This window comes from Anas acuta, chromosome 4 (genome assembly GCF_963932015.1).
Source record: "Anas acuta chromosome 4, bAnaAcu1.1, whole genome shotgun sequence".
Classification (NCBI taxonomy): domain Eukaryota; kingdom Metazoa; phylum Chordata; class Aves; order Anseriformes; family Anatidae; genus Anas; species Anas acuta.
In genome coordinates, this window is record NC_088982.1 from 2,357,265 (window position 1) to 2,384,177 (window position 26,913).

At 42.5% G+C, this 26,913-nt stretch overlaps 1 protein-coding gene across 3 annotated transcripts in view; it reads right to left on the minus strand.

Moving 5' to 3' along the window:
- The window catches only part of ATRN (attractin), a 145,190-nt gene that overhangs the window by 69,209 nt on the left and 49,068 nt on the right, over positions 1 to 26,913 (minus strand). For all 3 annotated transcript variants that reach the window (XM_068679533.1, XM_068679535.1, XM_068679534.1), the window contains exons 8-19: positions 25,128 to 25,371; positions 23,632 to 23,815; positions 21,497 to 21,651; positions 17,404 to 17,488; positions 15,519 to 15,739; positions 14,442 to 14,563; positions 13,777 to 13,915; positions 12,233 to 12,414; positions 9,835 to 10,051; positions 8,363 to 8,548; positions 5,889 to 6,122; positions 5,032 to 5,169 (exon numbers count right to left, since the gene is read on the minus strand). In XM_068679533.1, coding sequence (XP_068535634.1) covers positions 5,032 to 5,169; positions 5,889 to 6,122; positions 8,363 to 8,548; positions 9,835 to 10,051; positions 12,233 to 12,414; positions 13,777 to 13,915; positions 14,442 to 14,563; positions 15,519 to 15,739; positions 17,404 to 17,488; positions 21,497 to 21,651; positions 23,632 to 23,815; positions 25,128 to 25,371 — 2,107 coding nt within the window. The remainder of the gene's footprint in view (positions 1 to 5,031; positions 5,170 to 5,888; positions 6,123 to 8,362; positions 8,549 to 9,834; positions 10,052 to 12,232; positions 12,415 to 13,776; positions 13,916 to 14,441; positions 14,564 to 15,518; positions 15,740 to 17,403; positions 17,489 to 21,496; positions 21,652 to 23,631; positions 23,816 to 25,127; positions 25,372 to 26,913) is intronic.

Below are 26,913 nucleotides of genomic sequence, written 5' to 3' on the forward strand. Positions count from 1 at the left end.
CCCTGGTCATGGCTAAAGCAAATCAGACATCAGCAGGCTCGTGGCGTGCTCAGAACAGACCAGCTCCACGTACTCTGCAACTGCTTGAGATATGACCCCAAGTGTGGCAATGGGGGCGTTCGGGAGATTTGCTTCAAGAGAGTGCTCCCTATTCAAATTAAAATGCTAATGCTGCCACGCTTCGAGACCTTTACGCATGAGGAAGTAGTGGAGGCACATAAAAAACCAAAACAAGACAAAGTTGTCTTTGAGGTAATCTTGACTCTAATTAGAATAATGGCTGGAAGAACTTCCAGGCGGTAGGTGCCTTTCAGCAGCTGTTCTGTCAATGATCTGGAAGTTGTGTTCATCTGGAGCTGGGCATGGAGGAGCACGGAATGTGAAAAGGGAAAGCGTCACAGAATGAAAAATTTGTAGGGGTTGGAAAGGACCTCAGGAGACCATCAGGTCCAACCCCTCTGCCAAAGCAGTTCCCTAGAGCAGGCTGCCCAGGTAGGCATCCAGACAGGCCTTGAATATCTCTAGAGAAGACCCCACAACATCCCTGGGCAGCCTGTCCCACTGCTCCATCACCCTCACTGTGAAGAAGTTCTTTCCCATGTTGGTGCAGAACTGCCTGGGCTCCATCTTGTGGCCATTGCCCCTCATCCTGTCTTCACAAATCACTGAAAAGAGGTTGGCCAAATCCCTCTGTCTCCCACACTTCAGATATTGATAAACATTGATAAGATCCCCTCTCAGTCTTCTCTTCTCCAGGCTGAACAGCCCCAGGCCTCTCAGCCTTTCCTCACAGGGGAGATGCACCAGGCCCCAAAGCATCTTTGTGGCCCTCTGCTGGCCTCTTTCCAGGAGATCCCTGTCCTTGTTGTACCGGGGAGCCCAGAACATTCAGAGTCCATGAAGAGGAAATCCCTCAGTGCTCACTGGAAAGAGAATGCTTAAAGGCTGGTGTCTCCTCATTCAGATACAGGGAGATGAGTCGTAATATCCTAGGATAGTTTGGGTTGGAAGGGACCCTAAAACCCACCTAATTCCAGCCCCTGCCCCCAGCCCCATCCAGCCTGGCCTTGGGCACTGCAGGGATGGGGCAGCCACAGCTCCTTGGGGCAGCCTGGACAGGGCCTCACTGCCCTCATAGCAAAGAATTTCTTCCTAATATCTAATCTTAACCTACCTTTTCTTGATTTTGAACCATTTCAAGGTATGTGCCAGAACATTCCCCATTCTGAATATTCTGGCCCACCTTGGACCTTATTTTATGAATCCTTTTGATGCCTTCTTTGTGTCGGCATGCAACGGGAGCTCTGTTGTATCAGAGATGCTTAATTGTGCTTCTCAGATGTGGATGAGTGGTTTCCTAGCAGCAACACGGAACAAAGTATGAAGAAGCATAAAGGGCTATTGTGGAAACAAGTAGATGGAATGGAGATTTGACAAAATAATTGTATTCTGTGAACCAAACACACTTCTCATTAGTGGCACTAAAAAACTAATTCTTAATACTATTGAGCATGCCTTGTACTTCCTTCTGCTTTGAAACACGTAAGCAGAAATTTGTTTGAATGTTCAACGTGCATGCACACAATGATAAAGAGAAATTTCAAGTTCCATGTTGTTTAGATGCAGATCACTGTATCCAGAGCACTAAAGCTTGGACCTTCCTCACTCTGCTCTTTAGCTACGTGTTTATTGAGAAGATTTAGCACTCAAACATCTCAATTTAAAGCAACGACCTTATTTACCCATTTTCCTATGAGCCCCATTACTGGAGATCATTTGCCGAAGGAGTGGAACATGCAGAGAGATGAGAAATGTTCTCATGGCTGTGGGGTTTGGAAAGAAACTATTAACAAAACATGCTAAAAACCCTCAGCGGAGTCTAAAAGCTTCCCCCCAGAATCTGATGCTAGAGCAGAAAGCCACGATAACTGAAAAATGGCTTTTTGACTGGGACTCATGGAAAGAACCTCAATGATGAAGCAGAACCAGCCCGCAGCGAGTCTCCTTCCACCTCCTTCACAAACCACGGGTCACGGATTTGCAGAGACAACAAAGAGGATCACCTCTCCTCCTCCTGTGTTTGTGCTGGGCCAGCACCCCGAGGGCAGCACCCACCTGCCTGGCACCACGCTTCCACGCCGAGTGCTTCAAGCTGTCCTCCAGGCAGCCCCGGGGGACAAGACAGTCCCGTGCCACCAGCAAACAACCCACAGGGGTGTTGAGCAGCGCTGCCGCAGCAGTGATCTGATTCCAGGCAGAGCAGCGCCTTCCCTTCTCTTGCAAATAACTCCCTTATCTACCGCTAGCATATTTTCGCGGGGAACTTTAATCAGAAAATTCAAAAAAAAAATAAATAAGAATCCTGAATGCGGAGAAAGCACCTTGCAGCTATTTTTACATTTGATGTGCTGCATTTCCTGCCCTTCCTGATTAACACCGCTCCGCGTCGGGCACTTCCTAAAAGCGGCTGCTGAGCAGCGATTTACCTGCCATTTAGTTGTTATCTGCCCGGCTCCACAAACACCAATGCCTGTGATGATACGCAAACAATTCTTCCAGAGGTGACTGCAGTTTGTTCAAAACTCTTAAATACAAGCGAGACAGCAAAGTTCAGCTGCCCTGGTGGCACAGAGCAGCAGGAAAAGGCATTTTATTGCATGCAGTCTGTCCTTCCTTCTCCTCCCGGGCTTGCCAAGTGCATTAGCATCCCTTCGAGCTCTGCTCAGCTTTGCCTGTTTGCAAGGTGCTGCTGTCCCTGTAACTGTCACCAAACATCCTAACACCTCATCTGAACTGGAAATACCAGAACACCCACGTTTCGCCAGTATGGAATATTTATTTTGAGGATATTTATGATCCCCGTGTTGCTGGGGCCACTGGGTTGGTGCTGCAGATCTGCACAAGCGTGCAAAAGCACAGATGCTTGTACATCAGGGTGCAGTGTACCAAGAGCTGTCTGCAGCACAGATATGACCACGGGCTTTCAAACACAGCAGCACACAACACTGCACATACACGTCCAAGAAGAGTGGGATCAGCACATCACCGACGGGAAAGGAAGGAGACACCACGTCTTTGAGGAGAGAGAAAGCAGTTTGCTTTGCTGCCCATCAGCTGATCCTCATCTGAAGCATTTCCCTCTGGAATCCTCTTCACGGAGCACAGAAATTACCCACTGCCAGCAGTCACTCCGGCTGCATCAGATAGGATGATTTCCTCTCGCTTTCCCTTTTCCGATCCATGTCGGTCTTTCTGCCCAACTTCCTGCCTCCCTCGGTCTTCAGCCATCCCAGTAAATAGCATTAAATCACAGCAAATTAAAAACCTGGGCCCAAAGCACTTGAGAGCAAAGCACTTTTGACATGAGCTACTGGTTTCATCAGATAGAGAATGAATGCTGTTCCACAGTCTCTCAACACATTTTCTAATTTCTTTTTCAGGCATCCGGATGACTTTAGTCTATCATTCGTTATCTCAACAACAAACTATTTTTGGACAATCCTCATATGAAAGAGTCCAAAGTAACTTACTCTTGAATTTCCACACGCATAGAAAAGCAACAAATATGAAAAGGCACATTGTGATCCACCGATTAAACCTGAATGCTCGGAGTAGGATTTTATATTTTCTCATGCCAACTCCGTCTCAATGTATTCATTCCCGCACTTCAAATTATCTTCATGCAAAATGAGTTTAAGAATATCAGCAGTATTTAATCTTGCAGATAATGTTCTGAAATAAAGTGTCAAAGATGCACCTTTTCCTTTGTAGCTGTGTCATTGTGCTGTCATAAATTCATACCCCAGGTACTCCAACACCCTCTCCTCTACACAGGGCACCCCTGCCCCTCTGCTACTCATTCAGAGCACAGCCAGGCAAACAATATTGTGAGTCTCTCATCTTTTACTACCCTTCCTGAATCAGTGCACTGAGGGGTTCTTCCTCAAACGTCACCCACTTGTTCTTGCTTTAGCAAGCAGGACACACGTGCTCCAGCTGCTGACTCCCACCTTGAACTTGCAGTAAACATATTAGATGAATTTCCAAATATTTTCTTCCTGGATCACCTCCATGCTTGGAAGGAGCAACTCCAAGCCTTCAATCTCCCGTTATTATTGACTTTCATTTATTCTTCCAGGATGCATACAAACCACCCGCACTCATGTCACAGAAGCACTGTTACTGCTCTCACACCACACAATGTTATTTCTGTTCTACCTTTCCCATCGTTGTGTCTAATTACAATCGCTCCACCTATCTATATTCCACTAAAGCTCTTTGGAGCAAGAACCATTTTCCCTTACGTCTGCTTATCACCTACCACAGCTGGATGCTGGTTTAAAACTGGTGTCTCCGTGTGACAACGCTACAAAATTTGCAGCAATTCTGAACAATATTGCAATGTTCAAGGACAAAACTCCAAATCTGACATGTTTATTTCTCCATATTACCAAAGAGAACTTCATGGGTCCTTCAGTAAAGAATTCTTTCTATTTCGTTGACTGGATGTTACACAATTGAAAAAGTACTTTGTGCCAAAGAGACCCAAAGCTCTTTGCAAACTTAAAATTCAATTTTACAAGGGATCACCTAATCCTCAACTGAAACCCAGCCAACCCCTCCGTGAAATATAGCAATCCTTTTATGAAGCAGACATCTATAATAATAAATGCACAAGACATTAACCAAATGTAATAGAATGCAGAATTTAGATAAGCAGAAATTTGTCCAAGACATTGGGATTAACACTGTTCCCTTTCAAAACAGGACTGTCAAACACTAAAGCCAACCCATTTCTCAGCGTGGTCATTTGAAGTTTACAAAAGAGGGTAAAAATCATCTTAATCTTGTGCAGCGCAAGTCAAAGAATTTCATCAAGCAATTTCTGTATCTTTGATTGTGCCTTGCTCGCAGGAAAGAAAAAATGTATTATCAGGCTATAATTTTGGTGAAGATAGTAGAGGAATGAGTGAAGAGCAGAAAACCAAACATCAAAGACTCCCGCAGGGGAAGACTTAAGGCGTCACTTACGCTGACACGTTCCTCCATTAGTAGGATCGCCGTAGTAGCCAGAGATGCAAGTTTCACAGTGCTTGCCAGTCGTCAGATTTTCACACTTCTCACAGATGCTTTCATTTACACACTTACTGTGCCCGTTACACTGGCAGGCTGAAGAAAACAGAGAAGGATGAGTATTTGTGCTCAAGTACAGCATGTCACATAGCACCTCAGAAGTCTGTGCTCCAGAGAGGCTGACTGAAACCACTTCATACAACTTCCAAAGATGCTCTTGCCGTCTTGCTACAGATACATGAAATCAAAGAGAAGTGTGCACAGAAAACTTGAAATTTAAAGCAACGCACAGTAAACTGAGCTCCAAACAACTAAATGAACATTGGACAGACTGGTCTGGAAACAGCAGGTGGGATAGATAGATATACAAGGAGGAATGGGGAAGGGAGGTTTAAGCAGCATTTGAGTAATTTTAATTTAGCGTCTAACATTTTATTTCAGCATCTCCCTAAGCATTACTAACAGTTATCCAACCTTCAAGGAAAGATCAGTCTTTTCTTTTTAAGAACCCCAAAAGCAAGTAAGTAAATAAAAGTTAAAAACTCAGTTAAGGTTTGAAGAAAGAAAAAATCTCACTAGAATAATGCACGGATTAGGGAAAAACATAGCTAAATCTTCACAAAGCAAATCTCTAGAGCTTACTTTACCTTACAACTCCTTGCATCCCAAAATGTGTTATTTCTCATGTGTCTTCCAAGGTCTTTTTCTACCCCCACGCGGGAACACAAACATCACTGCCACCTTATGAAGCCGCTCGCCTCACATTTAACTTTTGCTACCAGTTTTGTTTGACCAGTTAAAACTTACTCACTTACCTGGACACTGAATAAAGGACCAGTTGTACTTGTTCTCCGCAGGACACATGCTGATATTTAGGACAGGCTCCAAGCTGTGTTTCCCTGTGGCAGACGGGGTTGGCATCTTGACGGGCCCTCGATAGGAGCCTTCGATGCACTTGCCCTTGCCGGTGTTGCTGGGGTCGGTACACCACCCACAGCCTGGCTGCTCCAAACAGTGAGCACATGTGCAGTAGCCTGAACAGTTCTCAGCTGTAAAAACAAACATCAAATTGTGACATAAATCGCTGTCTTAAAACACAGCAGAACAATTTGCATATCTTTTGTGACCTCACGTATTTCTCTCCCCAAAGCCTGTGAATATTTTTTCAGGTACTCACAGCAAGAAGTGTATCTGTTCATTTCTATCAGCATATTTATTCTAGAATCTAAGATAACTACAAAGATTGAACCAACCAGTGACTTATGAAACAATGCAATACATATGTAAGGTTTTTCTAACCAGTACAACCCACTAAAACCAGAGCTGAACGTTCCCACCTACAAAGCATCTCTGCTTGATCCACAATGGGCCAGACTATAAAGGAGCTATCTGGAAGCAAAGACTAAAAAAAAGTTGGTTTACTTGTTTTGCATATCTTTTTACCATGCATTTTAATATCATGCACTACAATTTCAAGTCTTTATCCAAACCAGAAAGCACAGAGGAGAAATAGAGAACACAATTTAGGGTGCTCAGAGGGCTACGTGCAAATCTGCAATCAACTGAATCGGGGAAAATGCACTGCTGCCCTTTCCCTGCTCCTTTCTGAAGTGGGATTGTATTTCAGGGATGACAAATTTTGTATGTATGCAGAAGCTTTTCTACTCCTTTCCAATTATCTTAAAAAATATGTGATGTCCAAGGGTCCCAGGGTGTGGGCGCAGGCAGGGCTCCCCCGTCCCTAGCAGGGCCCCCCAGCAGATTCTGTGTTCCAAGGAGCAGAATTTCTATCTTGTTTGACAATATTTGATTTTAAAAATAAACAAGCAAAAAAACCACAGTAGTAGAAAAACATTTTTTTCCCATTATTTCAGCCTACTCTCCTCCAACTTTTGACCTCTGGCAGCATGGGAAGCTTACGCTCTCATCTTCAGCAGTCACTTGAAACTAATTTTCTCCATCTCTTGTTTTGCAACACTCTAACCAGGCTTATTCTCAGCAGCTTCCAAAAGTTCATGGAGCAACTACAGCAGCTCAGAGTGCCCAGCACCCCTCCTGTGAAGCACACACACTCTGCTGCCCTGAGAACCCCAGCTGTCCTGCTTCCTCTGCCCACACATGGCTCCTGAAGAATTCAACATAAATTAATTAAACAAAAATGTCCAGCCATGTTTTAAATTTCTAGGCTATTTTCCTCCCAGTGTGAAAACAGAAAGCGATAAATCTTTTACAATTTCCTCACCTCTATCTAAAAAGAGAGAAAAAAAAAACATTTATTGAAAATAAGAAATCCCCACTGTGGGATATTCGTTGACAAAACTTCAGAGTAAAACACTCGTGTAAACCATAATTTGGATTTGATGAGCTGATATTAAATTAACATGGCTCAACATACGAATAAAAGAGATACAGAAGATATGCAAGAATAAGCTAATCATACGAAATTATGTAGCAGCTTTAATTTGAAGGCTAGGGATTCAAATAATGAAGCAAGTTCATTTCCCTCTGAAAAGAAAAAGTTGAGATTTCATCGTCTCAGTTGAAAGTCTAGACTACCTGCCATTTAGCTGAACTGATAGTCCCTGTAATCAGGACCCAATTCTATTTAACTCTTGGCATTACACAGAGCATACTGCAAGATGGAGCTGCACACTCCAAGCTCTTGGGGTCATGGAGTTGTTATTTTTGAAGAATCCTCTCAATACAACCGTGCAGGATAATGGATCTGCAGGACTCTGCCAGAAAACATCTACAAACGCAAGACTTCTGCGCACCTGCTAAGATCACAGAACCCCAGAATTGTAGGGGTTGGAAGGGACCTCAGGAGACCATCAGGTCCAACCCCTCTGCCAAAGCAGTTCCCTAGAGCAGGCTGCCCAAGTAGGCATCCAGACGGGCCTTAAATATCTCCAGAGGAGACCCCACAACCTCCCTGGGCAGCTTGTCCCTGCGCTCCGTCACCCTCAATGTGAAGAAGTTCTTTCCTATGTTGGTGCAGAACTGCCTGGTCTCCATCTTGTGGCCATTGCCCCTCATCCTGTCCCCACAAACCACTGAGAGGAGGTTGGCCAAATCCCTCTGTCTCCCACACTTCAGATGTTTGTAAACATTGATGAGATCCCCTTCAGTCTTCTCTTCTCCAGGCTGAACAGCCCCAGGTCTCTCAGCCTTTCCTCACAGGGAAGATGCTCCAGGCCCCGTATCACCTTTGTGGCCCTCTGCTGGCCTCTTTCCAGGAGATCCCTGCCTTTTTTGTACCGGGAAAGAAGATGCAGAAGCAATTACTCACGCGGACAGCTGCTCATGGTGTACCACTCCATGCACTGCCCGTAGGGGAAGGAGGCCACGTAGGCGTTGGAGTCCACGCACTGCTTCATGTTGCTGCACCACATGCACTCGGAGCTGCCGCTCGTGCACTCCCCGCACATGGTGCGCAGGGCACAGGGCGTGCGGCACTGCTTGGCGCTGTGGTTAGCTGCGGGCAGGAGGGCGAGAGTCAGCTTTTGCCCAGAAAGAAACAGGTAACGAGCCCCTGGGTAGGTTATTCAGACTGAAATGTAGTGCAGCATCATGGGCTTGAAACATTTGGTTTGTAAATATGGGAAATGCACTAAGCCCTGTAACGTCATTTCTTTTATTACGCATCCTCTATGAGTGCTAACGCTTTTAAGGTGGACAAAAACCAAATAAAATGGTATTATAAATGTGAACTTTATATTTCTATAGCTTTGTTGATGTGGTCCTTCACCATTTTCCCATCTAAAGCGCTGGGAATCATTGAATTATGAAACTTCGAGAAGACTTCCAGGGATGGAGACTCCACCATCTCCCTGGACAGCCCATTCCAGTGTTTGATGGAAGAAACTCCACTTTTTAAATTAACACGCTGGGATGTGTTTTAAGTTATTTGATCGGTTACACACATAAAATGAGTACCGAAAGCAAAACCAAGCCAGGAATTTATGGTGTGAGCCAGTGCTTTATCATCGGTTTTAAGTGACTGTTCTCAGGCCATAAAAACTAGTCAAAGCTTAAAACAATACAAAATATGCTAAGATAAAGACAAAATGGTGAGTTAGGACTCCACACTCATGATCTGCACCCTGCACTTCCACAAAGAACAATTTAAAGTGGTGCAGCTCACTTACAAATGTTACGTAATCAGCCAACTTTCTTAAAATTTAAAAAATCATTAATTGGTATTCAGAAATAATCAACTATCACGTAGAGTTAACAGACCAAGCCATTTTTATAAAGATATGTGGTTCCAACAAAGCTAGAAGACTTTTCCCAAAAGCAAATAGCTTCTTTTTCAAAGTTCTCATATCTCCAAAGTGTCTTGCCCAATTAATTTCAAACTTTGATAAAATCCTCCTCTGGCTATGGAGCATGGCAGGGGAGGACGGGGAATTCAATTGGAAAGTAGCTTTTATTTATTTATTTTTAAACAGTAGATTGCTCCATACCATAATTAACCTAAATGTCACATTCAGGTATGCAATGTAGAGAAAAATAATTAAACTCCAGTGTACTTTAAGCATTTTAGAGTTAACACTGTAAGCGTGGAGCTATTTATAAAATGTCCAATTTTGTTTGAAATACCTACACGAGACATTTTTTCAGAACCACTTTTCTTTGGCAAAGTCACGAAGCAGCCAGCTGTAAACATAACGGATGGGATCCTGTTTACTCTTTAGGAAATATAAATACCTATCAGTCAACCTGCCCACCACGAGACAGAGTAGCTGGAGCTATTGTTACCTGCCCTTTCGCAGACGCTGCCGTTGACTTCGTTGATGCACGTTGCTGCCTTCAGTCCCTGCTGCAAAGGCTCAGCTAAATAACCACAAAATCCAGCGTCGCTCGGTTCATCAGGGAGCCACTGGAGCAGGGTGTTTGTGAAGGGAGACATGTCCTCCCAGCACCAATACGACACATTGATTTTCCTCAATCCAACCCACGGAGTCAACGTTTTGGACTAGAAATAAAGCAGAATGGTAGATTTAACACACAGCTTTATTAGCTTTGGTATTAAAAGAAAATAAGCATCACCACACAGTGCTCTTAAGTAACTTTGACAGGTTTGGTGTTGCAAAAACATATTACAGTAATATGTTTCTCTGTAGCATTTAATTCGGATGGCACTGAGATGGAGAAATTCTTCTGAAAACACCATTTTTTTTTATTTTTTAAACTACATTTCTACTTATCTCTACCAGGAGAGGCACAGGTCAAACATTCACACCAGCTAACTAAGAAGTTAACTCCAAGTCGCTCTTTATATGTTTGTGACTCGTATAAATGGCTAGATACTTCAAAAAATGCTGGATCTACTTTGACAAGAGGAATAAAACTAGCAGTCGCCTACATAATTTAAATAATACACTATACTTATTCTACAGCTTGCTAGGAGAGCTCTGCTGTTTGTTTGTGTGTATGTACGGGGGTGGAGGAGGAAAGAAGAGAGAGAGCAGGTCAAATCCAAATGAGTACTGCTCCACTGGCAAAAACAAAAACAAAAAAACACCTCGGTACGAAAAAAACTCTAACACAACTATTTCCACTGGCAATTTATTTTTTGGCACAGGTTTATTTTGGGGAGAGGCATTTTAACTGTATAGGTACAATATGTTATTTTCCTGTTCCCAATCCTTTCTCCAGCAAAGCTCTTCGGTGGCACAGCTGTCCCAGGAAGGCTTCAGACCCTACATCTTCCCTCGCTGCCATATAACAGCCACCTACATCCAAGGGATTTTATGCACTCTTAAGGCTTAGAGCCACAGCTCCTAACAGCAAGGGTTACACAGCATCGGGTACCAACACATTTTCCTCTTTTTACAGAGCTTATTTCAAAAAGGAGGAACTGCGAGGCACAGCCTCCCCCAGCACGGCACCGTGGGGCCCAAGCTCAAACACCAGCCTTGGGCTGGCCTTTTAGCAAACACATTTCCCCCCCTTGCAAACACTTAATACTACTATCAGCTAAAATGGGCTAATAGTCTGCTTCGATTTCTAGGGCTCACATTTAAAGGATATTGTACATGAATTTTTTGTTGTTTCCTCTAGCGCGAAGGTTCAAGCACCGTTATGGAAAGGTTGACACGTGTCTTTAGGAATTTACATTACACTTAACTGTTTCTGGAGCTGTTAAGAGCCACATATTTTTGCAATATTTGGCTTTCTGTCTTAACAAAAGGTTTAACAAACCACCCTGAGTGAGTTGTCCCTTACCTTTTATTGGCTAAAATGAAGCCCCTCCAAAACCCTGTAATTGTCAAAGCACCACTTTAAAATCACCAAGGGGATCAAGGCAGAAAACGCTCTTGTTTTGAAAGGGCAATATTTCTCTTCAATACTTAAGCATGTTCTTCTCTGAAAAGTACCAATCCTAACTGCCTCCAGACTCATTTTTCCCCAAATACAACTTTTCCTGACTGCCAGCCCTGAGACCCCAGAGGAGGCACTCTGACACGCTGTCAAGCCATAGCAGCTTTGCAGCTCAAAGCAGGCTTTCAGCGAAGCCGCACGGCATCCTTCTTTGCTAGGGCTTTAGCACCACCTACACAACCTGCCCTGAATGCCTCTGCTCTTCCGCAAGTGACTGGAAAAAAAAAATATTTATTTTACTGCTGCATGAGGAGGGACAGATTCCAATTCACTTCTCCCTCAGACAGGAAAGCACCTGCCACTAAATCAAACATAAATAACTCCGAATAAGCCAAGCAGGTCTGCAGAGTAAGAAGCTGACATTTTAAACAGTGCTTTCCTGAACGGAATAAATAACTTTAAATGCTTTACTTTAAACACCTCTGGTGTCCCCAAAGGGACCTTTATTTATAAAATGTTGTGTACATGTCACAGGAGAACCGCTCACACTCCTGTTGCAGTCGTGTATCCCACAAGAGAAATGCGCACGTGATTTCATTACAGAAAGCGCTACCTCTGAGGCAGCATGTATGTTTGTATTTATCTTTCCCATTTACATTCTCTACAATTTCTCTTCAGAAACACCCATAGGGTATGTTGAATTTCAAAAGAAAAATCAGTCCTTTTCAGTTAAGAGGCATGTCTGCTCCGCACAGAGCATACAATACCACAGCAAGGTCTCTTCCACAGTCAGAGCTTAATTACTCAGAGGACATAAAAGAGAAGCACTCACCGAAGACTGCATCTTCTGCAGCTCCTTTAAAACAAATTCTACCTTTTTTTGGGTCGTGAGAGAAGCCAGCGAGGCACCATTGGACCTGCAGGAGAGCTTGGCGTGATCGTAGTTCTCCTTCGCGTTCGTGATTTTCAAGCAGGAATTGCTAACCAAATGCCAGTTTGTTCCACAGATATTTTCTGGGGGGAGAACAAAAAAAAAAAAAAAGGAAGTAAAACCCAGGTGCAAGTGGCCTTCACAACATTAGAAGTGGTGAAAGAGCTCTTCCACCAAAGCCTACAGCCCCATTCAAAACCAGCACGACTCGTTGGCATGCTCAAAGCCATCTATGTACAAATCCTACAGAGAAGAAAGCTCCTTAGGGGAGCTGAAGTGTGACATTAGCACTTGGTTATCTGCAGTAGGTAGTCAAAGCACTTACTTCAACATCAAACGGTAAAATCATTTCAGAAGAAAAACAAATCCTGCTGTTGGTTAAAGCCATTTGTTCACTCACAGTTGTAAGGATACCTTTCAGCAGAAGAGGGTGGTTGTGCTAATTCTGTCCTCAGCACCAAACTTCCAACATCAATCCCCATTTAATCTTACCCACTAAAGAAAAAATCCTTAAGCTCCGTGGTACTTTCCCCCCACACTCATACCTACACTTATGAGAAGCACAATGGACATTTTCCACACGAATTTCTGTAGAGCTGATGTCTAGCTCCAAAGTCTTGCTTTAGATTTATCTAACAGATTGAAAAGCTCTCGAGTGTGTTTTTTTCAGATGGGCTTTTTACCCCTTCTTCTTCTCTACGAGAAATTAAACACACCAAGCTCTTCACCTGTCTCATTAGGAGATGTTTTTCTTGCTCTCATGGCTCTCCTCTGAAGCCTCTTCATTTAGTCACTCTCCCAGACTAGCAGAAACCAGACCTGGACATGTCCAGACCCAACAGATTTAGGAGGCAAAGTCTCTCCATGCCCATTTAAAGGTCCTGTCCATGTTGCTTTTCTCCCTTCTCTACATTTTATTAACTGTCAGTGTCAATCACTGAAGATGCTGCATTTCTTTCCCAGTCCCCAGGAAAAAGAAGTTACTGTGGAGGGGACTAATAATGAACTCCCGTGAGCTCCCACTGGAAACTTGCTAATAAGAGAATTTTCCTTGGGCACTTAAGTGTTATTTGCCTAATGCGTCCACTATGTGCCATTCTGGTTTTGCACAATCCTAGTTTCTAAAATTAAATGGCATGCATTATTAAACCCAATACCTTACAGAAGCCTATTATATCAACAGTACCGCTTTCATCAAATGAAAAGAGAGAGATGAAATACGGGCTAATAATTATACAAATGATCATGCTTCTCTTCAGACAATTGGGGCTGAAAAATATTCCATCACACTTTCTAAATTTACTTGAAATAGAGTTTCATACTAGATTTGGTATGATTAAACAACATTACTTATTCCAGTTTAGACCTAAAAGGTCACAGATTTGTTTAAAAAACCACAGTTGGGTGAATTTGGAGTTTCTTACACAAACCCAAGCACCACCTACCTGGTAAAGCGATGCACTCCTGATTCCTAGGTTCCCACTGACAGTTCTGATCCATGGCACAGCTTTTACAACTTGTCCTTTTACTGCAGTAATAGGCAGGGTTATCCTTAGGACAATTCTCATAAGCAGTAATAGGAACCTAAAAGAAACAGCACAGGTGAAGATTTTTCCCATCCACACGGCGTCGGTCTGTAACTCTCAAAGACTAGCACACTAAATTTGACATTTCAGACCTAGAGGACAAGCCGTACGTTCAAAAGCTGTGACACTAGACAGCCCATAGCATGCATTTAGGATATTCCCCCCAGGCTCGCATGGGACATCTTCCTCACTAGAGCTTTTATTAAAGGGTTAAGTATTTTTTTTTCTAGGGAGGGCTCTAAGAGTAAACCCAGGTGGCTACGTGCCTTGGTGAACCTTCCATCACACTGATGGTGAAACCCACCTCTTTCCCTGCCCTTAGTCACACTCCTCACTTAAGGAGCAGCGAGTCCCACTAAAAACCCTCAGACCAATTTGAAAATACAACCCTTAGCTGTTCAGAGCTACACATGCACTGGAAATAAGGAAACATCAGGATTCATAATACTGACGGATGAAAACATCTGGCTATTTGCTATTTCAAAGGCTACACGTAAACTACAAAAGTAGTAGAGAGAGTTTACCTGTTCCTCTGTGCAGTTGTTATGCATTGAGATACACTGGTCAGTGCACCATTGACAGTTGTTTGTATTTGCTGTACAGCTATAGCAGTCTGTAATCTGATCACATTTTTCATTGTCTACAACTATTAAAGAAAAAAACCTGCATGACCAAAAACAGGCATTTCCTGACAGAGCTCTAAGAACTTGATTACATACAGCAAAAGACACAACCAAACAGTAGCACCTGGAGATTTTCCCTTAGCAACTTATTAGCAAATCGGATACTTTCGTTCGACTGACCGGACAGCAAACCGCCTTCATTTGCACCATCCATCATTTTTAGAGCCCGGGGATCAATAAAAGACAACCGCAAGAAAATGCACCAAGACATTGAAGCGCCTCAACTACGACGGGGCACGCGAGTTCAGTCCATGCACATGCAAACGATGCCAGAGGACATTTCACAAGGACAACGAATATCTCCCACCACAGGCCCATTTTGCTGAAAGCCTGGCCTTCAATTACGTGGAGCATTTTCATGCAAAGCTTGAACTTTCCACTTCATCTTTCCAATTGCTTATCGCCTGTGTTTTGTGAGAATTTATTGTACATTGAGAGCCCATCAAAGCAATGTCCCTTTACATCAATTTCTTTTAAATAATTAAAGGCTACAATCTATTACAGAATCAAGGTTCATATAATTCAATTCAGAGCAATGAAAGCATTGGGATAAAATTGTTGAAAAGTTGTTAAAAAGTTATCATATGGGAGAACACAGGAATCAGACCTTAAAACAAATGTTCTTTCTGTATGCCCTCACCCAGGCAAGACTGTAGAAGGCGAAATAAAGCAACTTTCCTTAAACCCTCCTCCTGCTGTCTCCCTCCAAGAGGAAGATATGAAAAGATACGGAGTGAGAGATGCCAACATGCCCATGGTTGAGGTCAGTCTCCCAAGGGCATAAACAGAAGCAAACCCACAGCCCCCCACCTTGAGCTCATTCCCAAAACAGCACACAACTACCGCGAGACAGAATTTGGAAAGGGAAATATCCCTCCATGCTTTTGGAAAGGGAAACGGAAAGAGGATGACGCATACCTGGCCGGGAAGGACAATCCTCAAAGACCTTTTGCTGCTGCTGTACCGTTGCCATTTCCCAGGGGACGCAGCCCGGGATGGTGGCAGCCCACACGCAGCGGATGCCAGGGCCCGCTCGCAAGCAGGCAGTTTCGTTGTCGAAGGCTTCGCATCTCTCCGGGGTGTATTTCAGGATGTCGCTCAGGAGGAGGCTGTTGAAGCCTCCGAATACATACATGGTGCTAGAGGAAATGTGAGGGAAGAAATAAAAATTTGTGCCTGTTTTTATAGGCCGTGCGCTGCCGCGGTTCGGTTTTATTCGGGGTGTGGGCAAGGTGCTTTGTTATTTTCCAGCATGCATAAATCCAAATGAATGGATCTTGCTTAAGGAAGGCACTAAAGAAAAGGTCAATCAAGTTGCACTGTTACAGAGAAGCCAGAGAATCTCAATACGTGGCTTTTGAGGCAGAGCCAAACCCATCCAAGATTAGGGCAAAAACCTGGGTGACACCTGATTAACACGATACAGAAAATACTGCAGTAGGGCAGGATCCTCCTGTAGAAAGGAAAGGAGGCTAACATGGGGGAGACAGCATCACACCATTAAAGCAGCATTCAGGAACCGTGACAAAACAATTCAATGTTGTCACATCTTGCTACGCTGCTGCGACAAAACCACAGTTATTTTCCTGGCTGTTAGCAACCGAGCAGAGAGCCATTGTGTCAACTAAAGACAAAAAAATAAACAAAATAATGCTTTGAGGGTAGAAAAAAGGTGGTTTTGTTGTTGTTTTTGTTTTTAAACCTTCTCTAGCATCACAACCGCTTTAGGCATAACATCAAATTTCATCAGTTACACAAAAATATACCACCTCAAAAAAACTGGGCATCAATGTTTGTAAATGTATATTATTTAACAAGACAGTGTAGAAGAGTTGATGCAACTGAATGAAAGTTTGGGATGAATAATGAGTATTTTTAAACACTATTTTCATCCCATTTCAGAAAAGAGTGCAGAGGCTTAACCATTCTTCATGGGAGCAAATGGACAACTGGTATTCCATGTACGCTGAAACAGGTAGTAAGATTTTTCAGAGACATCTAGAAGTATGTGTTCCTTTTAAAGTTGGTAGAAGTTCTCCACCTAGCTTACGCTGTGCTTTAAATAATATTCCTGATTTAGAAGAAATATCCTCAAAGGGTGAAGGAACTAGAATGAAAGACTGCAAAGAAATACCTGTCCCTGAAGACCCCTTCAAACTCAGTTCCACAGACTCAAATACAGCAGCAGCCACTCACCTGAGAGCATGGATACTGTCACAGTGATATAATGCTTAACACTAAAAATCTCACTTGTGGTTTCACCTGATTTCCATATATCATGTGACTGGCAGGTAAGGGCCACAGAATCACAGAATATCCAAATTGGAAGAAACCTACGAGGATCATCGAGTCCAACCCCTGGGTCCCCACACGATACGTTCTGAAAACTAAAATGCAGCCAAGTCTAGAAACCACAAGGGAAAGTAGGATTTCAGAGACAAAAGTTGCCAGTGGGGCTAAATATGGGCAGAAAGAAATAGAAATATGGAAAACAGAGATTTTTTTCAAAAGATTTTTTGAAGATCTAGTTGAGTTGAGACAGTTCAAAGTGCAGAAGAAGGGCTGATAGGGACAGGTGGGTACAGAAGACAGGACAAGAGTGAAAATCTGAAAAATTCAGATGTGCAATGGAAACTCAACCCTTTGGTCTCAGCATTCCTAAACACACACACAAACTCTGTATATAGTGTACATGTATATCTCAACACACACACGTACGTGTATGTGCAGTAATATACACAGGTGTGTAAGTGTAGTGAGGTACCAAAAACACCGATGCACTGCAGCTTGGTTGCGTCCTTACCTGTTGTACAGCAGGGCAGAATGGCCGAACCTGTTCACATCGTGATGGAGACCCGGGCGAGGGAGAACAGACCACTTATTGCAAGCTAGGATTAAGGAAAGATTATTTGAGAAAAGTACCCCCGGCATCATTAATGACTCAACTTAGGTAGCACTTTTCTTCCTGAAAGATCCCAGAGTGCTTTAATCTACAGCGAGATGATTCTACCCACCAGCAAAACACAAATCTCTCAAGTGAAAACAGTGCTTTCATAAACTGCTCTGGGTTATCTCCTTTTGCAAGACTGACGACTTTGTCTTCACCCCAGCTGCCACGGTATGACAAAAGGAGAAAGGAAGGATGCAGTGGCTGTGTGCCATCATCTAGGCTGATCATAAAAAAATCAAAGTTCTCGAACAAGGAAAGCTTCACAGCCTCATGTAGAAGAGATTATTAGCTCCTTGGCAATCACGTGTAATTAAATGGCGATGACTTGAGTTGTTTTTTTTCATTTACTACTGGAATTTTTCACTGCATAACAAGTTCAGTTTTTATCTGTTTATACGTGAATTATTTGCAATTTTGCCCCAAACCAGTATCACTGAGAACAGAGACTTATCTTTTTTTTTTTTTTTTCATTGCAATTATACTCCTAGAGGGTAGCTATCCATGTTTTTAAAAATATTTTTCAGTCATCATAGCTTAAGGATTTTTGGTTGTTTTTCTCTTTTAATATAATGTGAGATTATTCCATCTTTTTCTATTAGCATAACATTTATAAGTTCTGCTTCATTTTTTACTTGGTTTCTCAGGTAATTTCTTCCTTTAGGCAGCGTGAAAAAAAAAAAAAAAACAAGCTAAGAAACATATAACCCACTGAGCAATCAAAGGAACAAAAGCAGGAAAAGTCAGTCCAATTCCTACCACTTCAACTTTGCAAGGTGAATGGGATCACCTTGGGGGCTAACATCCCCACGGCAGCTGTCTGTAATTTATGCAATTAAGGCAGAAAAGTCAATCTGCTGTGAAGATCTACAAAGCCCCGCAATACTTGCAGATTTTTAATACAAGATAATATTGTTGTTGCATGGACTGTGCCTCTGAAAAATAAACTCCACAGACCCCAACCGGTATCTAAACAAACCAAGAGAGCAGGGAAAAACAACTTTATTCTTTCTTTATGAAATTTAATTGAAGAATTGTTTGGTAAGAAAGCTGACCCTAAACTATGCACCTGTAGAAACTTTTATTCCAGAGTGATGACAAGTAAATGACGTAAGATCCCGCTGCTTGGGTTTAATACTTGGGTAAATTATGATTTTGAAGTTTATTTTTAAATGTCACTCAGTCTATTTTTGAAGAATTTAACCTAGCCCAGCATCACTCATGAGACAAGCACGCATGGTTCCAATTTTTACCAGGAGACTTCAGCAAAATTGGACAGCAATTTGCAATTTTTTATCCAGCTAGTTGTGAATTATGCGAGGCCAAGAAACATATTTTTCTAGATTAATAGAAGGCCTGGAATGTTTTGCTTTCTAAGCTTCTTTCCCATCTTTACCAGAAGATCAAGTACTGGAAAAAATGACTGAGTCTGAAACTACAAAGAATTCTCTCCTTCCTGACTTATGAGTTAAGCCAAGCCTAAAACTGACAATGCAAAGGATTTTATTAAATATATTACTCAAATGGAACACATATGCTCTGAAAACGTATGAAAACATCTGAAAACATCCAGCCTCTTTCTGCGCTTGGCAACACAACTGAATTTTTGAAGGGATAAATAGAAAAAAAAATAATTTCTCTCCTGTGGGGAAGAGAGACGATAACATGAGTATAGACTATACAAATATCTCGCACTATATTAAAAAATAATAAAATTAAAAGCTTATTTAGAAATGCAAGAGAATGGTTACTTAAACTACAGTAACTGGATTTTGAGACAGGCTGCCAGGGAGATTTCTGTTCTTGTTTTAGGTACTTCCCATGTGTGAGATTTGTCTCCCCAGAGACAGAACTGCCCCAGGGTAGGAAACTCTTTTATAAAGGCCAGGGAGGCTCATTTGGGGAGCATGAGGTGCTAACTGCAGTGCCCAGGACATGGGAAAAATGCTGTGAGCCTTCTCTAGCCAAGTGCTCGCCCCGCCTGGGAGTCAAGGCAATCCAAAAGCTTGTCCTGAGAAGCAGTGGGAAATGCTCGTGTGTACAGGCAGCTGGACCGATATCCCCAAACCTCTCAGACCAGGCACAAGCTGGATAGTTTGGATGGAATAAGCTCCAACCTGGTCAAGCACAAGGTAAAAGGATAAGAATCTTTAGAGCGTTATTTTCAGGTCTACCTGATCTGCAAAGCCCTGAGAATCTCAGCATACATCTCAGCAATGTCTGTCTGCATCCCACAAAAACAACTCTACGTCCTCACGACACCCAGTGCACATGGGCTGACTGCTCAGAAGTTTGGGGAGGGCAAGTGAAAAAAATTGACAAGGTAATCAGAAGAAGTCACTACAGAAACAAGTTTTAATAGTGACAGCTGAAGAGATGACCTATCTTTGAGACCCTGATTTTAGACTGAATTTTGATTCTGATTTTCTTCGGTCTCCCTACCAGCACCCTCATGTGTTCCTGGCTGTGCTCCTGGTCCAGTTCCCATTGTGTTATTCACTGAGACGAGGCAGAGCATGCAAGGAAAGCTGCCCTGCCATAAAGGGAATAAAAAAAGTGATATTTTTTTTTTTTGGAAGAGTTGTTCTTTCCACTTTCTAGCCTGAGACTCTCCCTAAGGAATGAGAGGGCACAGGAGCACCACAGGGCCCCCATCCCTGCCATGCAAAGTGCAATCAATGCAAGCTCCAATTCTTGGTTTTATTTGGTAAGAACTATGCTAGCTGACTACAGAGCCTATTTCCTGTAAAAGGAAATGCCTGTTAACTACACCGAATCAAAATGAACACCACAACTGATGCATTTTTTAAAATTAGTGTCATTTGTGTTTTACATCTAATAAACAGTGCAATGAATCAGGGAAGACAGCAAAATGTGTTAAGAGAAATCCATTATTATTGCTATACAACCTTAAAAAAAATTACTCTCTCTTGTGCCTGTCAAAATACCCCTATTTTAAATGTTTTTCAAGTAAAAATTCAAAACAAACCTATCCAGGAGCACCCAGCAGATTCTACAGGGATGTGGTGTGAAATCAAAGCAAGCAGGGGAACAATCCCTGTAGCAGACAGCAAAATGCCACAAGGATGCCCGACCCTGCTAGCCCAAGTAATCCACTCACTGGCACATTCCTTTCACAAAGCAGGAGTGCCACCCCAGCAGCCAGTTTACGTGAGTATTTCAGGGAATCAATCCTGAGATCCCACATTTCAGGGAGTAGGAGCAGAAGGTAAAATGTGATATGAGCACAGAATGGTGTTTTTCTCCAGCATGAATTATCTGGATGTGCATGCACCTTCTTTCAGATAATTTCATTTCTTCTTTTCTTAATGGCTGTCTCTCTCTCTCTCTCTCAAATAAATGCTGCCCTCTTCTGGCTCTTCAACCTCACCTAAACTTAACCCTTCAAAATAAAACCCGCCTGTTCAGCTTTATGATTAAATAGTACTTATGGGGACATTTATGCTTATAAAGCATACACAAACTAACTGACATTACAAACAGCACAGCAAAGCTGAGCCAGCCTTCAGTTAAAACAGGAGCACGCACTGGACAAGCTGAGCTTCAGCAGTGCTTGTCACTATCCCAACAGCCTGCATTTCTCCTAACTCACGGATTAAAACCCGTTCAGAATCTCACTACAGCTTTTTGGCTGAGACGTTAGAACAATGTGCATTCTATCCAAGAAAATTTTTAACGCCCAAGGTTGTGTACAAACCGTTGACCACGAAACTGCTGCTCTATTTGCCTCGAAATCACTGCAGCAGCTCATTTGCTTGGTAATACGTGCTAAGCTAAATGTGCTTCTCCTGATTACACATTCTTCTGCAGTATGCTTAGTAGCATTTGGTATGATACACCCAGCATGTAAATTAGTCTTCTTGAAGACAGCTCTTTGTGAATCTCTAAGATATTTTTTTTTATTATTATTATTTTTGCAAGAACTTACCAATATCATATGCCATAAAATCGGAAGAAAAGCACTTAGCGCCGTGGCTCATGGAAGTGTCGTTGTGCGTGTTTCCTCCAAACACCAGCATGGTTCCACTCATTATCACAGCAGTGTGCAAATAGCGAAAGAATCTGCTGTCTTTAAGAATTGTCCTTCAGAAACAAAAATATATGTATTAAGGAAACTGATCAGGACCTGGCAAAGGCAAATCAATCCCTAAATCCTAGCTGAGGAATGATTTGGGCACATGGTGAAGGAACGTGGAGGTCCTATTTAATTAGTTTTCCTAATGAGATACTTAACAACTTTCTCACCAGACTGTTCAATTCCTCCTGTAATTTCGCTCTCACATCCCAATCTGCTTTCTAATTTATAGGAGAAATACATCTATGAAGGCATCTCGCCAAAGCTATGGATCCTAATCATCAATTCTTTCCCTAGGGATTATCAAGTTTTCACACTAACAGGGCTCAGTCAATTAAACCTGCTGATATGGACACTGTCTGGGGAAACTCCAGCTCAGGCAGTATTAAATTTATAGGAACCTAAATCATTCTTTTAAATTGGGTATCATCTCTTGTTCAAAACTAACGAAACTATTTCAAGGAAATCTATGCAGCTGCCAACAGCAGAACCCTGCAGCTTAACACCTGGAGAACTTGATGCCTCACCCCTGATTAAACCACAGCTGGCATTAATCTTATTACCACTGACCTCACCTTTAATCAGCGTGATTAACAGCACTGACCACAAGCAGTCACCCTTCGTAGAGTTTCCCTGCTATTCTGAGAGGATGTGACTGCAGGAAAACCCTGATGTGACCATGTCTGTGCTGCAAACAGCGGTGTCACGACTTGCAGGCTGTGCTGCTGACACTTCTGCAGTCCAGAAGCATTCCGAAGGCAGCAGGTACCAAAGCTGAGACTTTCACAGCAAAATAGCCAGGAAATGGGGCCGGGGACACATTCTTAGGGCATGAGCTGCAGTGTTGCAGCACACGGGGCTTGCTGAGCAGGGCCACAAGTGTCAGACTGTAAAACTAGCAGTCAAAACACTGGAGGGAAATGGGGAGAAACAAACTTGCCAGAATAAGGATTAGGAGGCTGCTTTTTTGCCCTTCCTCACCATGAAATCCTTGGAACCAAAGAAGGAGTCAGTAACACCAAAAAACCTACAATAAAGATGACCAGGCAGCAGGTGTCCTGCTGCAAGGTGACTGCTTGCCTGCTCTGCCTGTCCTCTGGAGGCTGACAAGCTGAATGCCATGAAAGGAATTTGGTGCTGGAACCCTTTGGAAGAAAATTGTCACACTTGTGACATTTGCTGACTGTCCAGCCAGGTTTGCCAGGCTGAACGAAAGGATTAAATGAACCAAGAAAGGAAGTGAGGCTGTTACCACGTGTACTACTGAGCAACAAGGAAGATTTTTAGAAATTTGTCACTAGTCGCTTTACTCATTGGTAAAAGCTCACCAACTGTTGTTGCAGACATACAAGCTATTTTAAACTCTAAGAAAAAAAAAACAATATGGTGAGTCAAAATTACACATGTTCATTCAAAAGACCAGCCTCCTATCTCAACGGTGCCTTTAAAAAAGCTTCAGTAAAAAACACAAAATTGAGGAAAACGTATTTCACGTCCATAGCTCAAAGGTGTGAAGTTTTGCTATAGCTCTCTAATGAAACTCACCTCTGGGCAAAAACCACTCACAGAAGATTTCAACTTAAGAAACAAATGTTTCAAACAGTCACACAGTCAGAAGAAAATGGGGTTATAATTGAAATTCTTTTGTGGTCTTAACTGCAGAATGAATTACCACTGACTTGACTGCAGTAACTGTGCTCGTATGCAGAATCTGTACTGCTGGCAAGAAAATCCCATCAAATATTTCTCTTTTCAGCTTTAATACAACAATAGATTAAAACGGATTTCTTGGCTCGTTTGCAGCCTTGATTATGTGTGATTATGTGATTCTCGAGTCATAAAAGACATAAAAATAACACATAAAGGAGCACGCTATCTATCCTGAATGCATGTAACTCTGTACTACTGCACCCTTAGCAGGTAGCCCAGCCTCTTGCCCACCACATAACAAAGGCAAGGGATGGTATAGAGGAACAAGAAGTACTTACCACATACGGGTATGAACTTCATATTTGTACAAGTCATCTGCTAGCCTGTATTTGTTGGCACTGAATGCCTTGTAACCTCCGTGGATATAAATGGATTCTGTCTTCGGATCATAAACACTACTGTGACCATACCCTCCTTGCACCAAAGCTCCACTTGTCTGTAAGATGCTCCACGTATTCGTGGCTGAGAAATGAAAAACAGGAGAGACAAACCACGGTTAATTTATCTCCATTAGTAACTTATCAAGACATCTGATGGTGAAACAAATTGGGTTTCCCTTGACTCAGCTCTAGACGCTGTCTATCACTTGACATCCAGAAGTGTTCTCCTTCAGGTAGCAAGTTTGTTGTCAAGAATTATTGTCAGGTATTTTTAATTAGGCCAGAAACATCTCTTTTGCAGTGGTTTATTAAATTTTGCAGACAAGCTAAGTAAACGAAAGATAAAAATGACAGAAATAATACACTGCACTTCGGCAACATGAAAATGAAAATGACAGCATTGTGGCTTGCTTTGGAGTAGTACCCAAGAGCACTTTTATTTTACATATTTAAGCACTGAAGCCAAGTTACATATGACTGTGAAGAACACTACAGTTAAAAAATAATATATGATTAACGGTCCTATTCTGTCATTCAAAAATAATATTTGAAGCACTGCAGACTTAATATGATGGCAACTGAAACAAAGAACACCAAATTTTGCACCAAATCTCCATAGCTAGTGCAGAATTTAGGAACCCTAAACAGGGTTCCTAACTGCAGGGCAAATCCAAAACAAAAAAGGAAAACGAACAGGTCAAAAGTGGTTATACAGCCACTACTTCTGACAATAATGAACACACTCACATTGTAAACTTCCTCTGCTTAACTATGTTCTCTAGGGGTCCAGTGGAGCAAGGGATATGCCTCCAGAGAGCCATTTCAGCACAGCTGCTTTAGGGAGCAGCTCAATTTCATCTGGAGAGCTTCCTACATTTCTCCACTGCTAAAACTAGAAATCTGAAGATCCTAAAATCAGAGTTTGGACTATTTCCAGAGATATGAAGTAAATGGGAGTCCAGAAAGTTTTTCCCTGTTCCCCTGAGCACTCGGTAATGACTGCTATGGGAGATAGGTATATCTGGTTAAGTGGATACTTGCTTTCAATTGCTACAGCCATTCTTGCAGTCATAGGATATAAAAATAATATTGAAAATGTTTGCTTTGCAAGAAAGAGAGGAAAACAAATTCAAATGTCCCACAGTTATCCTGCTTTGTCTCTCAGTTACAGCTTTTTTGCCTTTGGGACCTAATAATCTGTATAAAGCTGGAGACACGTGGCTGATTGCTCACGATGTGACCTACACAAATGCTGGAATTTAAAACAAACCTCTCTTAAAAATAAATAAATGGAGAAGAACACAGGCACCTTAGTTTTGCTGTCTGAGTATGGACCACTGAAATGATTTTCAAATGTTAAAATGGACCCAAAAGGTAGGTAGGGTGCCACTCACCAAGATTGTATTCCTGGACGTTGCTGATATACCCATAGAGAGGGCAGTGCCCAAAGATGACGAGCATGACCACGCTGTCATCTTTCAAGGTGATGATGTGTGCCGAGTGGCCAACAACAGCATACTGCTCCTTGGCTTTCGGTGTTGCTTGAGTCCACGTCTGCCTGGGAATGTTGAACACCCACAGCTGGCTGGTCACGTTGCCCGTGGCATCTATTTTTCCACCATACATGTATATATCATCCTAAAAGAAGTTGGGTTTAAAATGAGGCGTGGCATTTAGGAAACAGCTAATAGGTAAATAACGAGGTTACCATATTTTAACTTCCCCCAGCCTAGGTTTGTCTCCTTACTCAAGGAAGGAAGCTCCCACTGGTCACATTTGATACGAAAGCAGCCATGACTGCCAGGCTTTGTACCCAAGTCCGTGCTACCAAAATGCCTTCAGCACACAGAACTCACCTGAGATGAGGGAATGGAGGGGGCAGGATTGACCTTCAGATGACAGACACTGAAATTGAGGTGTCTGTATGCTACCAGGGTCTAAGCATCCCCTGTAAAAACAGTGAAGCCTGGAGAATAATTCCCCTGTTTGAAAGCAGGGAAGGCATGCCTTTGGGTGAGCTGACTTGCTCTCCAGATTTCACTGCCTGTACTGAGTACATCTGTTTTCACTATAAATGGAGCTAAGAGGCTCCCCAAAGGCACCCAAAGGTAGGCACCTGATGTTGAGTGTTTTAATAATGCAAGCTGAACCCATCCCATGACTTGCAAATGCAAAATGCAAAAGATAGCTGGCAAGAAAGGCAGTTAAGATGGAAAATCTTGTGTCTGCACGCTGAAAGCTTTGTCTCACAAATAAATGTATTGCCAAACAAATAGGACCTTTTGGAAAGAAGGGTGACAGGATACAGGATGATTAATAAAATCTTGCCTAATTAAGAGCTAAGCTCCAAACTCCATCTAGTTTTATTCGCGTGTTTCTCCCATGGATTTTTGAGTCATTCCAAGATGCCTGATGTGTGTAGTGAAGCCCTGCCTTCTTGCTGACAAGACGGTAACCTTGGAAAGGGAAATTCTCTAATAGAGTTGGCTTTTCTTGAGAAATTGCTGAGAACCCCCACCTGTCACTGACTATGAACCTACTAACAAGTGCCCAACTTGTGAAGTTACTCACAGAATGTGTATTGATCCCTTGCAGCTAGGGATTTCCATCTTTATGAGTTTTGTCGAGTGATCTATTTGTTAACTGGGCTGTGTGGAGTTTTTCAAGTGTTTTTAGTTATGCTTAATATAAGCTTCCACTGTGATGAGCTAATTAACAGTCCAAGACCAAAGATCAGTAAATAATTAGCTCGCTTCCTTCTCAAACAGACCAGAAAGCCAAAGACTTTGCCATTCTGCTCTCACGTGGTCTGCACTCACAGCAACGCAGGCAGGTGAGAAATGATTTAAGAAAAGTCAAATCCTCTTCTTTCAGATGCTGGAAGAACAGATTCATAGGTCTGTTGCATAAGTAGATCAGCTCCAAAAATCCCTAATTCTCAACTGGACCCATGGGAGCTCATTCATAATAATTACATGGGCTACACAAAAAGCAACTGGGGAACCGGAGGAACTCCAGCAAACTCCAGTCATCAGGCATGTCTTACGAGCACAGGCAGTGAGAAGGAAATAATTAACTCACTGACCTCAGTCAGCCTTAAAAATCTCTGAGAAAAGAGGGAAAGGAGGAACATGCAAGCAAATGCACTACAGAAATCCTATGATACCAGTTCAAGGGTTC